Below are 27,671 nucleotides of genomic sequence, written 5' to 3' on the forward strand. Positions count from 1 at the left end.
CTGTGCTGTGATTGGATCTGTTTCTCTGGCTTTTATACAACAGGCCTTTTCTGCTTCCATACTTGACAAGAGTGTTAAAAGAGAAGATCATTTAAAGCATTTTATTTGACAAGAGTATGCACGCTTTGGGTGTTTGGACCACCTACATGACTGAGAACAGATGTATGACCAAACTGTTGCAACAAAGTTGGAAGCACAGAATCGTCGAGAATGTCATTGTATGCTGTAGCGTTAAGATTTCCCTTCACAGGAACTAAGGGACCTAGCCCGAACCATGAAAAACAGCCCCAGACCATTATTCCTCCTCCACCAAACTTTACAGTTGGCACTATGCATTGGGACAGGTAGTGCTCTCCTGGCATCCGCCAAACACTGATTCGTCTGTCGGACTGCGAGATGGTGAAGCGTGATTCATCACTCCAGAAAACGCGTTTCCACTGCTCCAGAGTCCAATGGCGGCTTTACACCACTCCAGCCGGTGCTTGGCATTGCACATGGTGATCTTAGGCTTGTGTGCTGCTGCTCGGCCATGGAAACCCATTTCATGAAGCTCCTGACTAACAGTTCTTGTGCTGACGTTGCTTCCAGAGGTAGTTTGGAACTCGGTAGTGAGTGTTGAGACGATTTTTACGCTCTACGTGCTTCAGCGGTCCCGTTCTGTGAGCTTGTGTGGCCTACCACTACGCGGCTGAGCCGTTGTTGCTCCTAGACGTTTCCACTTCACAATAACAGCACTTACAGTTGACTGGGGCAGCTCTAGCAGGTCAGAAATTTGACAAACTGACTTGTTGGAAAGGTGGAATCAACGGTCAATATTTCTCTATGGAGATTGCATGGCCCTGTCCTTGATTTTATCCACCTGTCAACAACGGGTTTGGCTGAAATAGCCGAATCCACTAATTTGAAGGGGTGTCCACATACTTTTGTATATATAGTGTATCTGTACATGTGTGACGTAGTACGTAATTTTCGGGGACCACTTTTGGCTCGTGAGCACCACTTTTAAAACCACTGGCTAAAAAGTATACAAAAGTACCAGAGAATCTCTATAAATAAAAATGAGTGAGGAGAACATTTTGTGAAACCTTCTCGAGTTATAATGGGCTCAGCCAGCCCACGTTTCCATTGTGGAGTTGAGTAAGGAGGGAAAACAACGAGTGTTTATTCATTCACTGCTCAGGCCCAGACACTCCTCCTCACCTCGGGAGGGCCCATCACATCTCCATAATAACATATTTTATTCATTGTCACGGCAACAACTAATGAGCCCCTCTCAGTGTGCAGACAGCCAAGACAGAGGGGGTCTAGGGCTGGGCCTATAGCTCAGCTGATTATGCTAACAACAGCAGCCACTCCCTTAAAGTAGGTACTTACTGTACACACAACTAAAAGAGTTGGGTGTGTCTGGTGTGTGTATGTGTGCGTGTGTGTGTGTGTGTTTGTGTGTGTGTATGTGTGCGCGTGTGTGTTTGTGTGTGCGTGTGTGTGCATTTGTGTGTGTGTGCGTTTGTGTGTGTGTGTGCGTGTGTGTGCGCGTGTGCGTTTGTGTGTGTGTGTGTGTGTGTGTGTGTGTGTGTGCGTTTGTGTGTGTGTGTGTGCGTGTGTGTGTGCATTTGTGTGTGTGTGCGTGTGTGTGCGCGTGTGTGTGTATGTGCGTTTGTGTGTGCGCGTGTGTGTGTGTATGTGTGTGTGTGTGTGTGTGTGTGTGTGTGTGTGTGTGTGTGTGTGTGTGTGTGCGTGTGTGTGCGTGTGTATGTGTGTGTGTTTGTGTGTGTGTGTGTGTGTAAGTAGTAGGTCAATCATAAGGAAAGCACCCACCCAAAGTCAGTCCACAGTAACTTTGTGTACCTTCACTTCATTTCTCAATCACTGAATACATCCTAAATACACAACTAGCAGTGGTGCTAATAGCATGGATTCATCATCACTACTGATTTATTTAAGTAGGTCTCAAGCTAATTGCTCACTGGAAATACACCATAATATATACTAACAGTTATTATCATATGAGTAAGCCTAACAACTGAGGACATTGAGAGAAACGCAGCAACATTGAAATAACATTTATTCTCTTCTCTCAGTTTCCCATGGTAGCGAGACGTCAGTTTCCATAAGGTTCAAAGCCAGATAGGAGGCAGTGTGGGCATCTCCTTTTATAATAGCCCTGTTCACTTTCATTTCTCATATTTTCTCTGAAAATCACCATCGTCCCTGAAGTATTTATTAACGAAACACTCTGGTGTAATACGAAATATAAACATCTCTGAATTATCTTGTTCTGTACAGGAGTGAGTTATTGTACTGTAATACTTTCCATTTCAAGAGAGACCGACTGACTAGGCATTGACAGAGAGATATGCTACAGGGGCCTGATGGTTAGTCTATCTAGTTATTCTACGTCTCTGTGTTGACATCTGCCACACTGCATCCCATGATGACTTTCGTTTTGAATAATTTTTAGTCAGGCAACAAAAATGTAATTCATTTTGTGTCAGGCAAAAAACAATTGGCAGGTAGTGGGGACTCGTTAAAGACATTTAACAGCCTTGAGGAGAATCTTAACCCTTCAGAAGAGTTGGCGGGGCCCACAGACATGAGAGTGACCTTTTTCCAGGCGTTGCCTCAGGGGTGATGTGATCACTCAGGAATGGCCTCATGGTAGCGGAGGATTCTGGGGGAACCTGTCAGAAACGGGTGTAGCTGAAATAGGTCCCATGATGCTGCCACCACCATGCTTCACCGTAGGGATGGTGCCAGGTTTCCTCCAGATGTGACACATGGCATTCAGGCCAAAGAGTTCAATCTTGGTTTCATCAGACCAGAGAATCTTGTTTCTCATGGTCTGAGAGTACTTTAGGTGCCTTTTGGCAAACTCCAAGCAGGCTGTCATGTACCTTTTACTGAGGAGTGGCTTCCGTCTGGCCACTCTACCATAAAGGCCTGATTGGTGGAGTGCTGCAGAGATGGTTGTCCTTCTGGAAGGTTCTCCCATCTCCACAGAGGAACTCTGGAGCTCCGTCAGAGTGACCATCAGGTTCTTGGTCACCTCCCTGACCAAGGCCCTTCTCCCCCGATTGCTCAGTTTGGCCGGGTGGCCAGCTCGAAGAAGAGTCTTGGTGGTTCCAAACTTCTTCCATTTAAGAATGATGGAGGCCACTGTGTTGTTGGGGACCTTCAATGCTGCAGACATTTTTTTGGTACACTTCCTCAGATCTGTACCTCGACACAATCCTGTCACTGAGCTCTATGGACAATTCCTTCAACCTCATGGCTTGGTTTTTGCTCTGACATGCACTGTCAACTGTGGGACCTTATATAGACAGGTGTGTGCCTTTCCAAATCATTTTATAAAGGGCTACCGAGTGGCGCAGTGGTCTAAGGCACTGCATCTCAGTGCTAGAGGCATCACTACAGACCATGGTTCGATCCCGGGCTGTATCACAACCGGCCGTGATCGGGAGTCCCATAGGGCGGCGCACAATTGTCCCAACGTTGTCCGGGTTAGGGGAGGGTTTGGCCAGGGAAGGCTGTCATTGTAAATAAGAATTTGTTCTTAACTGACTTGCCTAGTTAAATAAAGTTTAAATAAAATATAAAAAATTGTGTCCAATCAATTGAATTTACCACTGGTGGTCTCCAATCAAGTTGTAGAAACATCTCAAGGATGATCAATGGAAACAGGATGCACCTGAGCACAATTTCGAGTCTCAAAAGGGTCTGAATACTTACGTATTTGTAATACATTTGCAAAACAAATTACAACTGTTTTCGCCTTGTCATTATGGGGTATTGTGTGTAGACTGATGAGGATTTGTTTAGAATACGGCTGTAACGCAACAAAATATGGAAAAAGTCAAGGGGTCTGAATACTTTCCGAATGCACTATATATATAAAAGTATGTGGACACCCTTTCAAATTAGCGTATTAGGCTATTTCAGCCACACCAGTTGCTGACAGGTGTATAACATTGAGCACACAGCCATACAATCACCGTCATAGGTTGCAAGCCTAAGATCACCATGCGCAATGCCAAGCGTCGGCTGGAGTGGTGTAAAACTTGCCGCTGCCATTGGACTCTGGAGCAGTGGACACGAGATGAATCACGCTTCACCATCTGGCAGTCCGACGGACGAATCTGGGTTTGGCGGATGCCAGGAGAACACTACCTGCCCCAATGCATAGTGCCAACTGTAAAGTTTGGTGGAGGAGGAATAATGGTCTGGGGCTGTTTTTCATGGTTCGGGCCCCTTAGTTCCAGTGAAGGGAAAATGTAACGCTACAGCATACAATGACATTCTAGACGATTCTGTGCTTCCAACATTGTGGCAACTGTTTGGGAAGGCACTATCCTGCTTCAGCATGACAATGCCCCTGTGCACAAAGTGAGGTCCATAAAGAAATGGTTTATTGAGATCGGTGTGGAAGAAGTTGACTGACCTGCACAGAGCCCTGACCTCAACCCTGACCTCAACCCCATCAAACACCTGCACAGAGTCCCCGCATCAATGTTCACTCAATCCCTGCTATTGTATAACAAATCCATCACTCTTTGTGGACAGTGAGAGCGAGAGAGGGAGAGAGAAAGAGTGTGTGTGTGTGTGTGTGTGTGTGTGTGTGTGTGTGTGTGTGTGTGTGTGTGTGTGCGTGTGCGTGCGTGTGTGCGTGCGTGCGTGCGTGCGTGCGCGCTTATTAAAACCAATGAGCGAGACAAACCCAAAAGGTCAGAGGTTGGGTGCAGCCCAGGGACTCGTCATTTATTAGAAGATTCAACCATCAATCAATTTGACAAGCGCTCTCTCTGCCACTGAGGCGAGACTGGGGGCGGGTCATAGGCCTTCCTTTATGACCATTGATGTGACTACTTCCTTCAGGGGAGAGAGCGAGAGACTGACTGCAGCACGGTGTGTTTAGCACGACACATACTCACACTGCACCAGGCTCACCTGAACAGTGAGGTGTACACACACACCTATCACAAGTTTAATCACATCACAAAAACCGCAATATAACTTAGGTAATACAGCTAACTGATGAAGATAATAAGCTTACAGATGGTAAGGTGACGTGCCTCAGAGATAAGTGTTTATGTCTCTTCATGGTTGAGGCCGTGAGGGAGGGCCAGAGGCTGATAGTATAGAGTCCCACAGTGGAGGTGACATAATACCCATAAAACCTAGCGGTCAAACAGGGAAATGGTTCCAATCGTTTTTCACACCATTCATTTTCCTCATAGGGGATTTTAGAAACACTTAAAATAAGGGCAGCGTTTATGCTTAGACTGTTGTGACAACCATGTAAATCTCTCTCGGACAAGGTGACTTTTATCAATATATTCAGCTCTATTTACTCTCAGATTTGAAAATGCTAATTAGCGTCAATGTAGACATCATGCAAAACTACAAATCCCTGCGAGCACCTCTTGTGTCATTTTAAAACTTGCACAAGACAGTTCGCAGAATTGTCCATTTAAAGAAATGTAGCCAATTTATTCATGACTACATTTAGCTAACATTAGATAGTTAATCCAGAGATTGGGCTGTCTTGTCCAGATCACCATGGGTTTTGTAGTTCTTTATGATAGCCACATTAGCAGCTAATTAGCATTTCATCTTGGGAGGTTAAATACAGGCGAATATATTGAGGGTAAGCCTACACGAAACACAGCCCTTATTTTAAGTGTTTCTAAAAATCCCCTATGGGAAAAATGAACCGGTGGAACAATGATTGGAACCATTTCCCTGTTTGACCGCTAGGTTTTATGGGTATTGTGACTCATACTGTGGTACTCTATAGACTGGGAAAGAATTCCCTGTTTGATATGAGGGAGCTTTCTGGAATGAGTGGGAGATGACCTTTGTGGTAGACTTAATTGAAGTGGGAAGGGGCACACTCACCGACTTGGAGGACTCGAGGGATCCAGAGGAGAGGGTGTCTCGGCTGCTGCGGCTCTTGGAGCTGAGGTGTGGCGAGGAGGAGGGCGAGTCGTCGATGTACGGCAGGATGTCATGGTGGCGCCTCTGCTCCTCCGCACGGTCTGCATCATAACCGTAAGTGGGAGGGATCCCCGTGAACGGACCGTCTGTGAGTGGAGTGAACAAACGTCAGTCAAATCATTTCTAGTCGTTTTATTTGAGTATAGACAAAGCATTCGTGATCATGTTGTTGAGTCACAGTATACACGTTTCTTCATCCTAGTATGTTTTGAGTTCCGTTTATAGTCCAAATTCCTTCAAGGCCAGGAGGCTGAGTACAGTGGAGAGTTCTGGGAAGTGTGTGTGTGTAATGCTGAGTGGAAGACATCTGAGTCAGAATGTCAGAGAACTTTTGGTCAACCCCCCACACACATACATACCACCCACAACAGCTGACCAGGGTTCATGTGTGCTGATTGGCCTCTGAAGCCTCTCTCTGTCTCTCTCTCTCTCTCTGTGTCTCTCTCTGTGTCTCTCTGTCTCTCTCTGTGTCTCTCACTCTTTCTCCCACTCTCTTTCTCTCTCCTTCCATGAGTACAGCAGAGTAATCTAACCTCTATGTAAGTGTGAGATATCCCACTCTCCCCTGCCTGCCTGGGTGTCCACTGCCCACTGTGCCCAGAGCCTACTGCCCATAGTGACTTTCTGTCTGCCTACTGGCTAGTGCCCACTGCTGCAAGCCGCCCTGCAGGGGCATGCTGCCAGGCCATGCCAGGGGAACACAGAGGGACTGTCTGTCTGAGGATGGGCACACCGCCTGCACGGTGTCCGCCCAGTAGCCCATGCCAAGGGCCTTTAGGAGAGACACTAGTAAAGTACGTGCCAGAGGAACACTCACAGATGACTGTGTGAGTAGAGTAGTAGTCTGTGATGGCTGTAGTCACAACCAGGAATAGCCTACCTGACCACACAAGACCACCACCACCTCTGAATACAACAAGGTATCTGCTGCACGAGAGAAGATCTTCTGGCAGAGGGGCGTATGAAGACAAAACGGCACGTTAAGTAGAGTAACAGAGTTGTTTACCGTGCCTTAGTGTTGAAGTACAACCCCCCACGACTCAAAGACTTACCAAACACACATGAACTAAGTCAACCTGTCAATCCCCTAAGCATGTATTCTGTACAGGCCTGTATTAGTGGTCTGGTTGTGTGTGTTATGATTGAAGACTAATTGTACGCCCAGGGCCTCATAAGGAGTCATGGGTCAGGTGTAAGGTCACTGTGCTTTAGCTCCTAGCCCCTGGGAAAATACCGTATCTCAGAACCATCCATAGACAGTCCACTCCAGGCCCAGACAGAGTCTACAGTATGACAGCCCCTCTAGCCCAGCGAGTCTCCCCCCCCCCCTCCTCCTCCTCTTTGCACAGGTCCTCCATTTGTCCGCTGGCAGGCTCCACAGCTGCAGTCATACTCATTCTGGTCACACCCCAGCTCCCGCTTCCTGCCTAACCTCCTCTCTTCTCTCATCCCCGAGCAGCCCCCACAAGGGAGGAATCCACCATCCACACACACACACACACACACACACACACACACCTTGTCCCCATTTCTCCAACTCTCAAAAAGTACACTCATTGATTTCCTGTTGGAACCATTGGCAGAGAGGGGCAGCCCAGCCATCGCGAACAGGGAAAAACACAGTTAAATCACATTGGCATGGAAACCTTTTTTGGGGGGGGAGGGGTGTAAGAGGCCTTTTTCCCCAAGCAGGTGGAAAAGTACAATCACACAGGGGAAAGCAGGTGTTCAGATGCCATGGCAACGCATGGGTCTTTTCCAAAACACCAGAGGGCGGGGTCTACAGATGTATCATGTGACTTGACTTCCAGAAACACTGGTCTATTGATGCCAGCTCTAGGTAAATGCAATGTATAAATGAAAACCTATTTTGGTGCTGTTATGAATGGTGTACTTTTCTGTGCGTGGGTGTGACTGTGTGTATGTGCGTCTGCCGCCAGTCCGCTAGCAGTGTGAAGGAGACCTCTGCCACTGGAGCGTGACATGGCTGAGTCTTTTCCTCCTCTCCTTCTACCTCTCTCTCCTCCTCCAGCTGAAGGTGAGGCAGCTGCCCTGACATCTGGGAAGGCCATTGGCTTCTAGTTGAAAACAAAGTGAAGAGGCCTCTCCACAGACAGACTGTTCTCTTTCTGGTGTACACACACATTACTCTCATGCATATACACTCACATACGTCTCAACCGTGTAGGTGCATGCACACACATACATATGCGCATTCAAGCATTTTTTCCTAATCTCTTGTGTACAGTCGTGGCCAAAAGGTTTGAGAATGACACAAATATTAATTTTCACAAAGTCTGCTGCCTCAGTTTGTATGATGGCAATTTGCATATACTCCAGAATGTTATGAAGAGGGATCAGATGAATTGCAATTAATTGCAAAGTCCCTCTTTGCCATGCAAATTAACTGAATCCCCCAAAAACATTTCCACTGCATTTCAGCCCTGCCACAAAAGGACCAGCTGACATCATGTCAGTGATTCTTTCGTTAACACAGGTGTGAGTGTTGACGAGGACAAGGCTGGAGATCACTCTGTCATGCTGATTGAGTTCGAATCCCAGACTGGAAGCTTCAAAAGGAGGGTGGTGCTTGGAATCATTGTTCTTCCTCTGTCAATCATTGTTACCTGGAAGGAAACACGTGCCGTCATCATTGTTTGCACAAAAAGGGCAAGGATATTGCTGCCAGTAAGATTGCACCTAAATCCACCATTTATCAGATCATCAAGAACTTCAAGGAGAGCGGTTCAATTGTTGTGAAGAAGGCTTCAGGGCACCCAAGAAAGTCCAGCAAGCGCCAGGACCGTCTCCCAAAGTTGATTCAGCTGCAGGATCGGGGCACCACCAGTACAGAGCTTGCTCAGGAATGGCAGCAGGCAGGTGTGAGTGCATCTGCACGCACAGTGAGGCAAAGACTTTTGGAGGATGGCCTGGTATCAAGAAGGGCAGCAAAGAAGCCACTTCTCTCCAGGAAAAACATCAGGGATAGACTGATATTCTGCAAAAGGTACAGGGATTGGACTGCTGAGAACTGGGGTAAAGTCATTTTCTCTGATGAATCCCCTTTCCGATTGTTTGGGGCACCAGGAAAAAAGCTGGTCCAGAGAAGACAAGGGGAGTGCTACCATCAGTCCTGTGTCATGCCAACAGTAAAGCATCCTGAGACCATTCATGTGTGGGGTTGCTTCTCAGCCAAGGGAGTGGGCTCACTCACAATTTTGCCTAAGAACACAGCCATGAATTAAGAATGGTACCAACACATCCCCTGAGAGCAACTTCTCCCAACCATCCAGGAACAGTTTGGTGACGAACAATGCCTTTTCCGGCATGATGGAGCACCTTGCCATAAGGCAAAAGTGATAACAAAGTAGCTCGGGGAACAAAACATCGATATTTTGGGTCCATGGCCAGGAAACTCCCCAGTTCCCATTGAGAACTTGTGGTCAATCCTCCAGAGGCAGGTGGACAAACAAAAACCCACAAATTCTGACAAACTCCAAACATTGATTATGCAAGAATGGGCTGCCATCAGTCAGGATGTGGCCCAGAAGTTAATTGACAGCATGCCAGGGCGGATTGCAGAGGTCTTGAAAAAGAAGGGTCAACACTGCAAATATTGACTCTTTGCATCAACTTCATGTAATTGTCAATAAAAGCCTTTGACACTTTTGAAATGCTTGTAATTCTACTTCAGTATTCCATAGTAACATCTGACAAAAATATCTAAAGACACTGAAGCAGCAAACGTTGTGAAAATGTATATTTGTGTCATTCTCAAACCTTTTGGCCACGACAGTATGTGTGATTTAAAAAAGACACTAGTGCCTGGGTATTGAAGGAAAGCTTGACCTAAACACACAGATGAAACGTTCAGTGACCAAACTCAGTCAGTCCCTGTGGTGTAGAGAAAGAGAGAGAACAAGGGGGGGGAAAGAGAAAGACTGGGAAAATGTATGGAGAGAGACAGAGACAGAGAGGAGTGGTCTGAGGCAGACCCAGACATGCATCAGACAGAAAGCACTTTTCCTAAGGGAGGGAGGGAGGGAGGAGGAGAGGGGGGAGGGGGAGAGCAAGAGGGAGGGAGGAGAAGAGGGGAAGGGAGGGGAGAGGGGAAGGGAGGGGGAGAGCAGGAGGGAGGGAAAGGGAGAGCGGGAGGGAGGGAGAGGAAGGGTGAGAGAGGGAGAGAGTGGGAGAGAGGGAGAGAGAGAGGGAGGGAGGGAGGAGGGAGGGAGGGAGGGAGGGAGGGAGGGAGGGAGGGAGGGAGGGAGGGAGGGAGGGAGGGGAAGGGAGAGATGGAGGGAGGGGAAGGGAGAGAGGGAGGGAGGGGAAGGGAGAGAGGGAGGGAGGGGAAGGGAGAGAGGGGGTAAGGGGGAGGGAGGGGAAGGGAGAGAGGGAGGGAGGGGAAGGGAGAGAGGGGGAGAGAGGGAGGGAGGGGAAGGGGGAGAGGGGGAGGGAGGGGGGAGAGGGGGAGGGAGAGAGGTCGGGGTGGGTCGTAAATCTGCTCCTGCCCACAACGCCTTTATGGAGCGAGAGAAGATGTGGAGAGGAGAAGAAGAGGAGAAGACATGGAGAGGAGAGGAGGAGGAGAAGATGTGGAGAGGAGAGGAGGAGGAGAAGACATGGAGAGGAGAGGAGGAGGAGAAGATGTGGAGAGGAGAGAAGGAGGAGAAGACATGGAGAGGAGGAGAAGACATGGAGCACAGTACACCTCACCCAGCACAGTACACCCCACCTCACCCAGCACAGTACACCTCACCCAGCACAGTACACCCCACCTCACCCAGCACAGTACACCTCACCCAGCACAGTACACCTAACCCAGCACAGTACACCCCACCCAGCACAGTACAACTCACCCAGCACCGTACACCTCACCCAGCACAGTACACCTCACCCAGCACACCTCACCCAGCACAGTACACCTCACCCAGCACAGTACACCCCACCCAGCACAGTACAACTCACCCAGCACAGTACACCCCACCCAGCACAGTACACCCCACCCAGCACAGTACACCCCACCCAGCACAGTACACCTCACCCAGCACAGTACACCTCACCCAGCACAGTACACCTCACCCAGCACAGTACACCCCACCCAGCACAGTACACCTCACCCAGCACAGTACACCCCACCCAGCACAGTACACCTCATCTCACCCAGCACAGTACACCTCACATAACCCTGCACAGTACACCTCACATCACCCAGCACAGTACACCTCACCTCAACCAGCACACCTCACCCAGCACAGTACACCCCACCTCACCCAGCACAGTACACCTCACCTCACCCAGCACAGTACACCTCACCTCACCCAGCACAGTACACCCCACCTCACCCAGCACAGTACACCCCACCCAGCACACCGCACCTCACCTAGCACAGTACACCACACCTCACCCAGCACAGTACACCCCACCCCACAACACCCAGCACAGTACACCTCATCTCACCCAGCACAGAACACATCACATCACCTAGCACAGTACACCTCACATCACCCAGCACAGAACACATCACATCACCCAGCACAGTACACCTCACATCACCCAGCACAGAACACATCACATCACCCAGCACAGTACACCTCTTCTCACCCAGTACGGTACATCTCACATCACCCAGCACAGTACACCTCACCTCACCCAGCACAGTACACCTCACCCAGCACAGTACACCTCACCTCACCCAGCACAGTACACCCCACCCAGCACAGTACACCCCACCCAGCACAGTACACCTCACCCAGCACAGTACACCTCACCCAGCACAGTACACCCCACCCAGCACAGTACACCTCACCCAGAACAGTACACCTCACATCACCCTGCACAGTACACCTCACATCACCCTGCACAGTACACCTCACATCACCCAGCACAGCACACCTCACCTCAACCAGCACAGAACACCTCACCTCACCCAGCACAGTACACCTCACCTCACCCAGCACAGTACACCCCACCCCACCTCACCCAGCACAGTACACCTCATCTCACCCAGCACAGAACACCTCACCTCACCCAGCACAGTACGCCCCAACCAGCACAGTACACCTCACCCAGCACTGTACACCTCACCTCACCCAGCACAGTACACCCCACCCAGCACAGTACAACTCACCCAGCACAGTACACCTCACCCAGCACAGTACACCTCACCCAGCACAGTACACCTCATCTCACCCAGCACAGTACACCTGACATCACCTAGCACAGTACACCTCACATCACCCAGCACAGTACACCTCACATCACCCAGCACAGTACACCTCACATCACCCAGCACAGTACACCTCACCTCAACCAGCACAGAACACCTCACCTCACCCAGCACAGTACACCTCACCTCACCCACCCAGCACACCTCATCTCACCCAGCACAGAACACCTCACCTCACCCAGCACAGTACACCCCACCCAGCACAGTACACCTCACCTCACCCAGCACAGTACACCTCACCTCACTCAGCACAGTACACCCCACCTCACCCAGCACAGTACACCCCACCCAGCACACCGCACCTCACATAGCACAGTACACCACACCTCACCCAGCACAGTACACCCCACCCCACAACACCCAGCACAGTACACCTCATCTCACCCAGCACAGAACACATCACCTCGCACAGTACACCTCACATCACCCAGCACAGAACACATCACATCACCCAGCACAGTACACCTCACATCACCCAGCACAGAACACATCACATCACCCAGCACAGTACACCTCATCTCACCCAGCACGGTACACCTCACATCACCCAGCACAGAACACCTCACCTCACCCAGCACAGTACACCTCACCTCACCCAGCACAGTACATCTCATCTCACCCAGCACAGTACACCCCACCCCACCTCACCCAGCACAGTACACCTCACCCAGCACAGTACACCTCATCTCACCCAGCACAGTACACCTCACATCACCCAGCACAGTACACCTCACCTCACCCAGCACAGTACACCTCACCTCACCCAGCACACTACACCTCATCTCACCCAGCACAGTACACCTCACATCACCCAGCACAGTACACCTCACCCAGCACAGTACAGTACACCTCATCTCACCCAGCACAGTACACCCCACCCCACCTCACCCAGCACAGTACATCTCACCTCACCCAGCACAGTACACACCACCCCACCTCCCCCAGCACAGTACACATCACATCACCCAGCACAGTACACCTCACATCACCCAGCACAGTACACCTCATCTCACCCAGCACAGTACACCTCATCTCACCCAGCACAGTACACCTCACATCACCCAGCACAGTACACCTCACATCACCCAGCACAGTACACCCCACCCCACCTCCCCTCGCACAGTACACATCACATCACCCAGCACAGAACACCTCACCTCACCCAGCACAGTACGCCCCAACCAGCACAGTACACCTCACCCAGCACTGTACACCTCACCTCACCCAGCACAGTACACCCCACCGAGCACAGTACAACTCACCCAGCACAGTACACCTCACCCAGCACAGTACACCTCACCCAGCACAGTACACCTCATCTCACCCAGCACAGTACACCTCACATCACCTAGCACAGTACACCTCACATCACACAGCACAGTACACCTCACATCACCCAGCACAGTACACCTCACATCACCCAGCACAGTACACCTCACCTCAACCAGCACAGAACACCTCACCTCACCCAGCACAGTACACCTCACCTCACCCACCCAACACAGTACACCTCATCTCACCCAGCACAGAACACCTCACCTCACCCAGCACAGTACACCCAGCACAGTACACCTCACCTCACCCAGCACAGTACACCTCACCTCACCCAGCACAGTACACCCCACCTCACCCAGCACAGTACACCCCACCCAGCACACCGCACCTCACATAGCACAGTACACCACACCTCACCCAGCACAGTACACCCCACCCCACAACACCCAGCACAGTACACCTCATCTCACCCAGCACAGAACACATCACCTCGCACAGTACACCTCACATCACCCAGCACAGAACACATCACATCACCCAGCACAGTACACCTCACATCACCCAGCACAGAACACATTACATCACCCAGCACAGTACACCTCATCTCACCCAGCACGGTACACCTCACATCACCCAGCACAGTACACCTCACCTCACCCAGCACAGTACACCTCACCTCACCCAGCACAGTACACCTCATCTCACCCAGCACAGTACACCCCACCCCACCTCACCCAGCACAGTACACCTCACCCAGCACAGTACACCTCATCTCACACAGCACAGTACACCTCACATCACCCAGCACAGTACACCTCACCTCACCCAGCACAGTACACCTCATCTCACCCAGCACAGTACACATCACATCACCCAGCACAGTACACCTCACATCACCCAGCACAACTCACCTCACCCAGCACAGTACACCTCACCTCACCCAGCACAGTACACCTCACCTCACCCAGCACAGTACACCTCACCCCACCCAGCACAGTACACATCACCCAGCACAGCACACCCCATCTCACCCAGGACAGTACACCTCACCTCACCCAGCACAGTACACCTCACCTCACCCAGCACAGTACACCTCACCTCACCCAGCACAGTACACCGCACCTCACCTAGCACAGTACACCACACCTCACCCAGCACAGTACACCCCACCCCACATCACCCAGCACAGTACACCTCATCTCACCCAGCACAGTACACCTCACATCACCCAGCACAGTACACCTCACATCACCCAGCACAGTACACCTCACCTGACCCAGCACAGTACACCTCACATCACCCAGCACAGAACACATCACATCACCCAGCACAGTACACCTCACATCACCCAGCACAGTACACCTCACCTCACCCAGCACAGTACACCTCACCTCACCATGCACAGTACACACCACCTCACCCAGCACAGTACACCTCACCTCACCCAGCACAGTACACCTCATCTCACCCAGCACAGCACACCTCACCTCACCTCACCCAGCACAGTACCCCTCACATCACCCAGCACAGTACACCTCACCTCACCCAGCACAGTACACCTCACGTCACCCAGCACAGTACAACCCACATCACCCAGCACAGTACACCTCACCTCACCCAGCACAGTACACCTCACCTCACCCAGCACAGTACACCTCACCTCACCCAGCACAGTACACCTCACCTCACCCAGCACAGTACACCTCACCTAGCACAGTACACCCCACCTCACCCAGCACAGTACACCTCACCTCACCCAGCACAGTACACCTCACCTCACCCAGCACAGTACACCTCACCTCACCCAGCACAGTACACCTCACCTCACCCAGCACAGTACACCCCACCTCACCCAGCACAGTACACCTCACCTCACACAGTACACCTCACCTCACCCAGCACAGTACACCTCACCGAGCACAGTACACCTCACGTCACCCAGCACAGTACACCCCACCTCACCCAGCACAGTACACCTCACCTCACCCAGCACAGTACACATCATCTCACCCAGCACAGTACACCTCACCTCACCCAGCACAGTACACCTCACCTCACCCATCCAGCACACCGCAGCTCACCCAGCACAGTACACTCCACCCAGCACAGTACACCTCACCTCACCCAGCACAGTACACCTCACCCAGCACAGTACACCCCACCCAGCACAGTACAACTCACCCAGCACAGTACACCTCACCCAGCACAGTACACCTCACCTCACCCAGCACAGGACACCTCACCTAGCACAGTACACCCCACCTCACCCAGCACAGTACACCTCACCTCACCCAGCACAGTACACCTCACCTCACCCAGCACAGTACACCTCACCTCACCCAGCACAGTACAACTCACCTAGCACAGTACACCCCACCTCACCCAGCACAGTACACCTCACCTCACACAGTACACCTCACCTCACCCAGCACAGTACACCTCACCCAGCACAGTACACCTCACCTCACCCAGCACAGTACACCCCACCTCACCCAGCACAGTACACCTCACCTCACCCAGCACAGTACACATCATCTCACCCAGCACAGTACACCTCACCCAGCACAGTACACCTCATCTCACCCAGCACAGTACACCTCACCTCACCCACCCAGCACGCCGCAGCTCACCCAGCACAGTACACTCCACCCCACCCCACCTCACCCAGCACAGTACACCTCAGCTCACCCAGCACAGTACACTCCACCCCACCTCACCCAGCACAGTACACCTCACCTCACCCACCCAGCACACCTCATCTCACCCAGCACAGTACACATCACATCACCCAGCACAGTACACCTCACATCACCCAGCACAGTACACCTCATCTCACCCAGCACAGTACACCTCACCTCACCCAGCACAGTACACATCACATCACCCAGCACAGTACACCTCACATCACCCAGCACAGTACACCTCACCTCACCCAGCACAGTACACATCACATCACCCAGCACAGTACCTCTCACATCACCCAGCACAGTACACCTCACCTCACCCAGCACAGTACACCTCAGCTCACCCAGCACAGTACACCCCACCTCATCCAGCACAGTACATCTCACCTCACCTCACCCAGCACAGTACACCTCATCTCACCCAGCACAGTACACCTCACCTCACATCACCCAGCACAGTACACATCACCCAGCACAGTACACCTCACCCAGCACAGTACACCTCACCTCACCCAGCACAGTACACCCCACCCAGCACAGTACACCTCATCTCACCCAGCACAGTACACCCCACCTCACCTCACCCAGCACAGTACACCTCACCTCACCCAGCACAGTACACCTCACCTCACCCAGCACAGTACACCCCACCTCACCCAGCACAGTACACCTCACCTCACCCAGCACAGTACACCTCATCTCACCCAGCACAGTACACCTCACCTCACCCAGCACAGTACACCTCACTTCACCCAGCACAGTACACCCCACCCAGCACAGTACACCCCACCCAGCACAGTACACCTCACCTCACCCAGCACAGTACACCTCACCTCACCCAGCACAGTACACCCCACCCAGCACAGTACACCTCATCTCACCCAGCACAGTACACCCCACCTCACCTCACCCAGCACAGTACACCTCACCTCACCCAGCACAGTACACCTCACCTCACCCAGCACAGTACACCTCACCTCACCCAGCACAGTACACCCCACCTCACCAGCACAGTACACCTCACCTCACCCAGCACAGTACACCTCATCTCACCCAGCACAGTACACCTCACCTCACCCAGCACAGTACACCTCACATCACCCAGCACAGTACACCCCACCCAGCACAGTACACCCCACCTCACCCAGCACAGTACACCCCACCCAGCACACCGCACCTCACATAGCACAGTACACCACACCTCACCCAGCACAGTACACCCCACCCCACATCACCCAGCACAGTACACCTCACCTCACCCAGCACAGTACACCTCACATCACCCAGCACAGTACACCTCACATCACCCAGCACAGTACACCTCACCTGACCCAGCACAGTACACCTCACATCACCCAGCACAGAACACATCACATCACCCAGCACAGTACACCTCACATCACCCAGCACAGTACACCTCACCTCACCATGCACAGTACACACCACCTCACCCAGCACAGTACACCTCACCTCACCCAGCACAGTACACCTCATCTCACCCAGCACAGCACACCTCACCTCACCTCACCCAGCACAGTACCCCTCACATCACCCAGCACAGTACACCTCACCTCACCCAGCACAGTACACCTCACGTCACCCAGCACAGTACAACCCACATCACCCAGCACAGTACACCTCACCTCACCCAGCACAGTACACCTCACCTCACCCAGCACAGTACACCTCACCCAGCACAGTACACCTCACCTCACCCAGCACAGTACACCTCACCTAGCACAGTACACCCCACCTCACCCAGCACAGTACACCTCACCTCACCCAGCACAGTACACCTCACCTCACCCAGCACAGTACACCTCACCTCACCCAGCACAGTACACCTCACCTCACCCAGCACAGTACACCCCACCTCACCCAGCACAGTACACCTCACCTCACACAGTACACCTCACCTCACCCAGCACAGTACACCTCACCGAGCACAGTACACCTCACGTCACCCAGCACAGTACACCCCACCTCACCCAGCACAGTACACCTCACCTCACCCAGCACAGTACACATCATCTCACCCAGCACAGTACACCTCACCTCACCCAGCACAGTACACCTCACCTCACCCATCCAGCACACCGCAGCTCACCCAGCACAGTACACTCCACCCAGCACAGTACACCTCACCTCACCCAGCACAGTACACCTCACCCAGCACAGTACACCCCACCCAGCACAGTACAACTCACCCAGCACAGTACACCTCACCCAGCACAGTACACCTCACCTCACCCAGCACAGGACACCTCACCTAGCACAGTACACCCCACCTCACCCAGCACAGTACACCTCACCTCACCCAGCACAGTACACCTCACCTCACCCAGCACAGTACACCTCACCTCACCCAGCACAGTACAACTCACCTAGCACAGTACACCCCACCTCACCCAGCACAGTACACCTCACCTCACACAGTACACCTCACCTCACCCAGCACAGTACACCTCACCCAGCACAGTACACCTCACCTCACCCAGCACAGTACACCCCACCTCACCCAGCACAGTACACCTCACCTCACCCAGCACAGTACACATCATCTCACCCAGCACAGTACACCTCACCCAGCACAGTACACCTCATCTCACCCAGCACAGTACACCTCACCCAGCACAGTACACCTCACCTCACCCAGCACAGTACACCCCACCCAGCACAGTACACCTCAGCTCACCCACCACAGTACACCCCACCTCACCTCACCCAGCACAGTACACCTCACCTCACCCAGCACAGTACACCTCACCTCACCCAGCACAGTACACCCCACCTCACCCAGCACAGTACACCTCACCTCACCCAGCACAGTACACCTCATCTCACCCAGCACAGTACACCTCACCTCACCCAGCACAGTACACCTCACTTCACCCAGCACAGTACACCCCACCCAGCACAGTACACCCCACCCAGCACAGTACACCTCACCTCACCCAGCACAGTACACCTCACCTCACCCAGCACAGTACACCCCACCCAGCACAGTACACCTCATCTCACCCAGCACAGTACACCCCACCTCACCTCACCCAGCACAGTACACCTCACCTCACCCAGCACAGTACACCTCACCTCACCCAGCACAGTACACCTCACCTCACCCAGCACAGTACACCCCACCTCACCAGCACAGTACACCTCACCTCACCCAGCACAGTACACCTCATCTCACCCAGCACAGTACACCTCACCTCACCCAGCACAGTACACCTCACATCACCCAGCACAGTACACCCCACCCAGCACAGTACACCCCACCTCACCCAGCACAGTACACCCCACCCAGCACACCGCACCTCACATAGCACAGTACACCACACCTCACCCAGCACAGTACACCCCACCCCACAACACCCAGCACAGTACACCTCATCTCACCCAGCACAGAACACATCACCTCGCACAGTACACCTCACATCACCCAGCACAGAACACATCACATCACCCAGCACAGTACACCTCACATCACCCAGCACAGAACACATTACATCACCCAGCACAGTACACCTCATCTCACCCAGCACGGTACACCTCACATCACCCAGCACAGTACACCTCACCTCACCCAGCACAGTACACCTCACCTCACCCAGCACAGTACACCTCATCTCACCCAGCACAGTACATCCCACCCCACCTCACCCAGCACAGTACACCTCACCCAGCACAGTACACCTCATCTCACACAGCACAGTACACATCACATCACCCAGCACAGTACACCTCACATCACCCAGCACAGTACAACTCACCTCACCCAGCACAGTACACCTCACCTCACCCAGCACAGTACACCTCACCTCACCCAGCACAGTACACCTCACCCCACCCAGCACAGTACACATCACCCAGCACAGCACACCCCATCTCACCCAGGACAGTACACCTCACCTCACCCAGCACAGTACACCTCACCTCACCTCACCCAGCACAGTACACCTCACCTCACCCAGCACAGTACACCGCACCTCACCTAGCACAGTACACCACACCACACCTCACCCAGCACAGTACACCCCACCCCACATCACCCAGCACAGTACACCTCATCTCACCCAGCACAGTACACCTCACATCACCCAGCACAGTACACCTCACATCACCCAGCACAGTACACCTCACCTGACCCAGCACAGTACACCTCACATCACCCAGCACAGAACACATCACATCACCCAGCACAGTACACCTCACATCACCCAGCACAGTACACCTCACCTCACCCAGCACAGTACACCTCACCTCACCATGCACAGTACACACCACCTCACCCAGCACAGTACACCTCACCTCACCCAGCACAGTACACCTCATCTCACCCAGCACAGCACACCTCACCTCACCTCACCCAGCACAGTACCCCTCACATCACCCAGCACAGTACACCTCACCTCACCCAGCACAGTACACCTCACGTCACCCAGCACAGTACACCCCACATCACCCAGCACAGTACACCTCACCTCACCCAGCACAGTACACCTCACCTCACCCAGCACAGTACACCTCACCCAGCACAGTACACCTCACCTCACCCAGCACAGTACACCTCACCTAGCACAGTACACCCCACCTCACCCAGCCCAGTACACCTCACCTCACCCAGCACAGTACACCTCACCTCACCCAGCACAGTACACCTCACCTCACCCAGCACAGTACACCTCACCTCACCCAGCACAGTACACCCCACCTCACCCAGCACAGTACACCTCACCTCACACAGTACACCTCACCTCACCCAGCACAGTACACCTCACCGAGCACAGTACACCTCACGTCACCCAGCACAGTACACCCCACCTCACCCAGCACAGTACACCTCACCTCACCCAGCACAGTACACATCATCTCACCCAGCACAGTACACCTCACCTCACCCAGCACAGTACACCTCACCTCACCCATCCAGCACACCGCAGCTCACCCAGCACAGTACACTCCACCCAGCACAGTACACCTCACCTCACCCAGCACAGTACACCTCACCCAGCACAGTACACCCCACCCAGCACAGTACAACTCACCCAGCACAGTACACCTCACCCAGCACAGTACACCTCACCTCACCCAGCACAGGACACCTCACCTAGCACAGTACACCCCACCTCACCCAGCACAGTACACCTCACCTCACCCAGCACAGTACACCTCACCTCACCCAGCACAGTACACCTCACCTCACCCAGCACAGTACAACTCACCTAGCACAGTACACCCCACCTCACCCAGCACAGTACACCTCACCTCACACAGTACACCTCACCTCACCCAGCACAGTACACCTCACCCAGCACAGTACACCTCACCTCACCCAGCACAGTACACCCCACCTCACCCAGCACAGTACACCTCACCTCACCCAGCACAGTACACATCATCTCACCCAGCACAGTACACCTCACCCAGCACAGTACACCTCATCTCACCCAGCACAGTACACCTCACCTCACCCACCCAGCACGCCGCAGCTCACCCAGCACAGTACACTCCACCCCACCCCACCTCACCCAGCACAGTACACCTCAGCTCACCCAGCACAGTACACTCCACCCCACCTCACCCAGCACAGTACACCTCACCTCACCCACCCAGCACACCTCATCTCACCCAGCACAGTACACATCACATCACCCAGCACAGTACACCTCACCTCACCCAGCACAGTACACCTCATCTCACCCAGCACAGTACACCTCACCTCACCCAGCACAGTACACATCACATCACCCAGCATAGTACACCTCACATCACCCAGCACAGTACACCTCACCTCACCCAGCACAGTACACATCACATCACCCAGCACAGTACCTCTCACATCACCCAGCACAGTACACCTCACCTCACCCAGCACAGTACACCTCAGCTCACCCAGCACAGTACACCCCACCTCATCCAGCACAGTACATCTCACCTCACCTCACCCAGCACAGTACACCTCATCTCACCCAGCACAGTACACCTCACCTCACATCACCCAGCACAGTACACATCACCCAGCACAGTACACCTCACCCAGCACAGTACACCTCACCTCACCCAGCACAGTACACCCCACCCAGCACAGTACACCTCATCTCACCCAGCACAGTACACCCCACCTCACCTCACCCAGCACAGTACACCTCACCTCACCCAGCACAGTACACCTCACCTCACCCAGCACAGTACACCCCACCTCACCCAGCACAGTACACCTCACCTCACCCAGCACAGTACACCTCATCTCACCCAGCACAGTACACCTCACCTCACCCAGCACAGTACACCTCACTTCACCCAGCACAGTACACCCCACCCAGCACAGTACACCCCACCCAGCACAGTACACCTCACCTCACCCAGCACAGTACACCTCACCTCACCCAGCACAGTACACCCCACCCAGCACAGTACACCTCATCTCACCCAGCACAGTACACCCCACCTCACCTCACCCAGCACAGTACACCTCACCTCACCCAGCACAGTACACCTCACCTCACCCAGCACAGTACACCTCACCTCACCCAGCACAGTACACCCCACCTCACCAGCACAGTACACCTCACCTCACCCAGCACAGTACACCTCATCTCACCCAGCACAGTACACCTCACCTCACCCAGCACAGTACACCTCACATCACCCAGCACAGTACACCCCACCCAGCACAGTACACCCACCTCACCCAGCACAGTACACCCCACCCAGCACAGTACACCTCATCTCACCCAGCACAGTACACCCCACCTCACCTCACCCAGCACAGTACACCTCACCTCACCCAGCACAGTACACCTCACCTCACCCAGCACAGTACACCTCATCTCACCCAGCACAGTACACCTCATCTCACCCAGCACAGTACACCTCACATCACCCAGCACAGTACACCTCACCTCACCCAGCACAGTACACCTCACCTCACCCAGCACAGTACACCTCACCTCACCCAGCACAGTACACCTCACCTCACCCGGGCCTAATGTAACGCTACAGTGCTCAAGGCTCTTCTCTTCATCCATCTATTTGGTTATTTCCATCTATAGTGTCTATGATTGTTTCCTGTACAGAGCAAGTTCCTCCGTCCACCAGGTTTCTTGTACAGAGCAAGTTCCTCCGTCCACCAGGTTTCCTGTACAGAGCAAGTTCCTCCGTCCAACAGGTTTCTTGTACAGAGCAAGTTCCTCCGTCCACCAGGTTTCCTGTACAGAGCAAGTTCCTCCGTCCACCAGCTTTCCTGTACAGAGCAAGTTCCTCCGTCCACCAGGTTTCCTGTACAGAGCAAGTTCCTCCGTCCACCAGGTTTCCTGTACAGAGCAAGTTCCTCCGTCCACCAGGTTTCCTGTACAGAGGGGCCCAGAGGATTAGGGGGGACTCAGCTTTACTAAGTCTGTGAGGGAGCAGGTCTGGATCGGGGAGATAAATTGGACAAACCCCTGCCAACCCCGCATCTCCTCCAATGTGGCAGGTTTTAGTAATGCTCCTCAAATAAGAGTGTGGGGGGGGCGGACCTCTAGGGAGGGGGCAGGAGACTGAGACGCCTGAAGGAGAGAAAGGGCGGAAAATCAGCCAAAATGGAAATCTCAGCTAAAGCATAGCTGTGGGCGCAGAGCGGGATCAAATGAAGTTGATCACAGCGTTGCCGTGGTAATCCCGTTTTACCACGCTTGACAGTAGCTAATTTGATAAGCGCTGTCACCGTCTTGTCATTAAGGAAGGATGGGCCGTAAAATGCTTGGGTGACTCTACCAGCCCCTCAATATCCATCAGGAATGAAAAACCCTGGGTGGGGCACTTCTTTATTGACCAAACCCGGGTGGGAATCTCAAATGGCACCCCATTCCCTTTATAGTGCACCACGAGGCCCATAGAGCTCTGGTCATAAGTAGTGCACTATAAAGGGAACCGGGTGCCATTTGGGACGCAGACAAGGAGACAGACAGGCAGGAGACTGAGAAGGAGAGGCGACACATCACAGATAAAGTACCTCCCTGATCTAGGCAGTGGTGGAAACAGTACACAATTGTCATACTTGAATAAAAGTAAAGATACCTTAATAGAAAATGACTCAAGTAAAAGTGACGGCACAATTTTCTTGTTTTTTAAATTTATGGATAGGCAGGGGCACACTCCAACACTCAGACATAATTTACAAACGAAGCATTTGTGTTTAGTGAGCCCACCATTTCAGAGGCATGAGGGTTGACCAGGGATGTTCTCTTGTTAAGTGAGTGAATTAGATCAATTTCCTGTCCTGCTAAGCATTCAAAATGTAACAAGTACTTTTGGGTGGCAGGGAAAATGTATGGAGTAAAAATTACAGTATTTTCTTTAGAAATGTAGTGGAGTAAATGTTATCAAAAATATAAATATTAAAGTACAGATACCCCAGATACTTTAAAATATTTTGACATAAGTAGTTTACACAACTGGAACTAGGTCTATCTCATCAACAGTATGTCCTCAGAACCATACTAGTTTACAAATCCCACCAAACAATGTGCCTAATGTCCAGCCGTCTGTAGAATCCCTCATTCCATTTCCAAGATTATTCAACAGACTGAAGTATGAATGATAATAAGCCAATCGGAGGGAGCGGTGCATAGCGTGATCATCTCGGTGGAAACACACCAATGGCAGCGCCGGTTAAATTGCCTGGGAGCGGAGCCAAGGCGGACAGTGTCTACCCCACAACACCCAGCGCCCTCCTGGGGGGGAAATCACCCCTTTTGTTTCAGTGAGGAGGGGATGAGTCTGAAAACACAGACGCAGGGGGGAGTCAGCCCTACAATCACACCAGCTACACACACACACACACACACACATAGACGGAGAGAAATGAGGACATGATGTGTAGTACAGTGTGTTTGTCCCAGAGTGTAGCAATTATTTCCACATTAGCAGCCGATAGCGTTCCATTTGAGCGTGTGTACAGCTACCAGCTGTTACTCTGAAAGAGACAGACACATAAGAAACAATGAGAGGTATGCCACACTATCCTACCCTGGCCGACAGAATCCTTCACATCAACTACCACGCATCCCTACCCTGGCCGACAGAATCCTTCACATCAACTACCACACTATCCTACCCTGGCCGACAGAATCCTTCACATCAACTACCACGCTGCCCTACCCTGGCCGACAGAATCCTTCACATCAACTACCACGCTCTCCTACCCTGGCCAACAGAATCCTTCACATCAACTACCACGCTACCCTACCCTGGCCAACAGAATCCTTCACATCAACTACCACGCCACCCTACCCTGGCCAACAGAATCCTTCACATCAACTACCACGCTCCTAGGAAGTGTAAAGAGATCTTCAAAGGACTAGGAATAAGCTGCCATGATGTCTCTTCTGTTACTACTGTATCTGCCTGTAGAAACACTGACCTTCCCATGGTCCCCCTCCCAGCAGCAGTGACAGACTCAGGCTGTGTGTGTGTATGTGTTTATGTCTGTCTGTGTGTGTGTGTGCGTTATTTGGGTGCGTGCGTGCGAGTGTGTGTGTGCGTGCGTGCGTTAGCTGTCACAGGGACAGATGGGAATGTTTTCAATGATTGAGCCTTTCAAAAATAGTGGGCGGTGATTTAATCCCAGAAAACGAGGTGAGTGCCGATGAAATTCCCCCATCCATTCTGCATCTCAAGACAGACACATGGGAGGAAGACAGAGCAGGGTTTCTCTCACACCCTCAACATCCACTGGGCTCCTGTTCAGTCATCTACGGTCAGTGGTACTACTACTACTGTAAGATGGAGGATCTGAACCAAGAGTTAACTGTCATTTCTAGCTTCCTGGTTTGGGCGGACGGACGGACAGATACAGTGCCTTCGGAAAGTAGCCAGACCCCTTGACTTTTTCCACATACAGCCTTTTTCTAAAATGGATTAAATAAAATGAAAAAAACTCAGCAATCTACACGCAATACCCCATAATGACAAAGCAAAAACAGAAATACCTTATTTACATAAGTATTCAGACCCTTTGCTATGAGACTCGAAATTGAGCTCAGCTGCATCCTGTTTCCATTGATCATCCTTGAGATGTTTCTACAACTTGATTGGAGTCCACCTGTGGTAAATTCAATTGATTAGACATTATTTGGAAAGGCACACACCTGTCTATATAAGGTCCCACAGTTGGCAGTGCATGCCAGAGCAAAAACCAAGCCATGAGGTCGAAGGAATTGTCCGTAGAGCTCTGAGACAGGATTGTGTCGAGGCACAGATCTGGGGAAGGGTACCAAAACATTTCTGCAGCATTGAAGGTCCCCAAGAACACAGTGGCCTCCATCATTCTTAAATGGAAGGAATTTGGAACCACCAAGACTCTTCCTAGAGCTGGCCGTCCGGCCAAACTGAGCAATCAGAGGAGAAGGGCCTTGGTCAGGGAGGTGACCAAGAACCCAATGGACTAAGAACCAGAGCTCTAAAGTTCCTCTGTGGAGATGGGAGAACCTTCCAGAAGGACAACCACCTCTGCAGTACTCCACCAATCAGACCTTTATGCTAGAGCGGCCAGACGGAAGCCACTCCTCAGGAAAAGGCACATGACAGCCCGCTTGGAGTTTGCCAAAAGGCACCTAAAGGCTCTCAGACCATGAGAAACAAAATTCTCTGATCTGATGAATCCAAGATTGAACTGTTTGGTCTGAATGCCAAGCATCACGTCTGGAAGAAACCAGGCACCGCTCATCACATGGCCAAAACCATCCCTACGGTGAAGCATGGTGGTGGCAGTATCATGCTGTGGGGATGTTTTTCAGAGGCAGGGACGTGGAGACTAGTCAGGATCGAGGCAAAGATGAATGGAGCAAAGTACAGAGAGATCCTTGATGAAAACCTGCTCCAGAGCGCTCAGGACCTCAGACTGGAGCCAAGGTTCACCTTCCAACAGGACAACGACACTAAGCACACAGCCAAGACAATGCAGGAGTGGCTTCGGGACAAGTCTTTGAATGTCCTTGAGTGGCCCAGCCAGAGCCTGGACTTGAACCCGATTGAACATCTCTGGAGACCTGAAAATAGCTGTGCAGCGACGCTCCCCATCCAACCTGACAGAGCTTGAGAGGATCTACAGAGATGAGTGGGACAAACTCCCAAAATACAGGTGTGCCAAGCTTGTAGCGTCATACCCAAGAAGACCTGAGGCTGTAGTCGCTGCCAAAGGTCCTTCAACAAAGTACTGAGTAAAGGGTCTGAATACTTATGTAAATGTGATCTTTTTGTATATAATTTTTCATAAATTAGCAACATTTTCTAAAAAACTGTTTTTGCTTTGTCATTATGGGGTATTGTGATGAGGGGAAAAAACAATTGAATACATTTTTGAATAAGGCTGTAACGTAACAAAGAGCTCTGAATACTTTCCGAATGCACTGTAGGCAGGCAGGCAGAGAGACAGCAGGCAGAGAGACAGCAGGCAGAGAGACAGCAGGCAGAGAGACAGCTCCAGAGGTAGCATGGCCTACATGACA

General features: G+C 52.1%; 1 protein-coding gene across 1 annotated transcript in view; it reads right to left on the reverse strand.

Annotated features, from left to right (window-relative positions):
- The window catches only part of LOC106563116 (breakpoint cluster region protein), a 134,710-nt gene that overhangs the window by 31,218 nt on the left and 75,821 nt on the right, over positions 1 to 27,671 (reverse strand). Inside the window, 1 exon segment of the mRNA XM_045689934.1 lies at positions 5,896 to 6,080. Coding sequence (XP_045545890.1) covers positions 5,896 to 6,080 — 185 coding nt within the window.

Source organism: Salmo salar, chromosome ssa11, assembly GCF_905237065.1.
Source record: "Salmo salar chromosome ssa11, Ssal_v3.1, whole genome shotgun sequence".
Taxonomy (NCBI): domain Eukaryota; kingdom Metazoa; phylum Chordata; class Actinopteri; order Salmoniformes; family Salmonidae; genus Salmo; species Salmo salar.